The 650-nt window shown below is 40.9% G+C and overlaps 1 protein-coding gene across 1 annotated transcript in view; it reads left to right on the plus strand.

The window, feature by feature from the left end:
- CLEC1B (C-type lectin domain family 1 member B) overlaps nucleotides 1-650 on the plus strand; it is a 30,257-nt gene that overhangs the window by 23,209 nt on the left and 6,398 nt on the right. Inside the window, exon 2 of the mRNA XM_042780460.1 lies at nucleotides 427-578. Within this exon, the coding sequence (XP_042636394.1) occupies nucleotides 427-578 (152 nt within the window). The remainder of the gene's footprint in view (nucleotides 1-426; nucleotides 579-650) is intronic.

Here is a 650-nt window from a genome sequence, read left to right on the forward strand (position 1 = left end):
TTTTGGTCTCAAAAGGTTAATTATTCTGAGGAATATCTTCTTCACGAGTGTTAGTATTCACTTAATAGACCTGTCTGGTGTGTTGCAAGGTGATGCCCAGGGTGGTTCAGTTTCTGGTTTGAAGGGTGTCTAAGGACCACAGACTCAGGGGTTTCACCAGTCTATTAGACCAGTAAAAAAAAAAAAAAAAAAACCTCACTGCCCTCGAGTTGACTCATAACAACCCCTCCTTGGGTTTCCAAGGTGGTATCTCTACGGAAGTACATTGCCCAATCTTCCCTCTGAGGAGTGGTTAGTGGGTTTGAACTGTCAGCCTTTTGGTTAGCAGTCAAATGCCTTAGGTACTATGCCACCAGAGCTCCCATTTGACCAGTAAGTCTGGTCTTTTCTATGTTTTTGAATTTTGTCTACATTTTTCTATCATAGGCCATGAATGCAGCCCCTGTGACACAAACTGGAGATACTATGGCGATAGTTGCTATGGATTCTTCAAGCAAAACTTGACATGGGAAGAAAGTAAGCAATACTGCAATAACAGGAATGCTACTCTTGTGAAGATCATGAATGAGAACATTCTGGTAAGGAGACTCTAACGTCAAACATTTTGGAGTCATAAGGAGAAATTCTCAAATGTAGTATTTGGCTTTTTT

The sequence above is a fragment of the Orycteropus afer genome, unplaced genomic scaffold (assembly GCF_000298275.1).
Source record: "Orycteropus afer afer isolate SDZICR_OR568_19922 unplaced genomic scaffold, OryAfe1.0 scaffold00040, whole genome shotgun sequence".
Taxonomy (NCBI): domain Eukaryota; kingdom Metazoa; phylum Chordata; class Mammalia; order Tubulidentata; family Orycteropodidae; genus Orycteropus; species Orycteropus afer.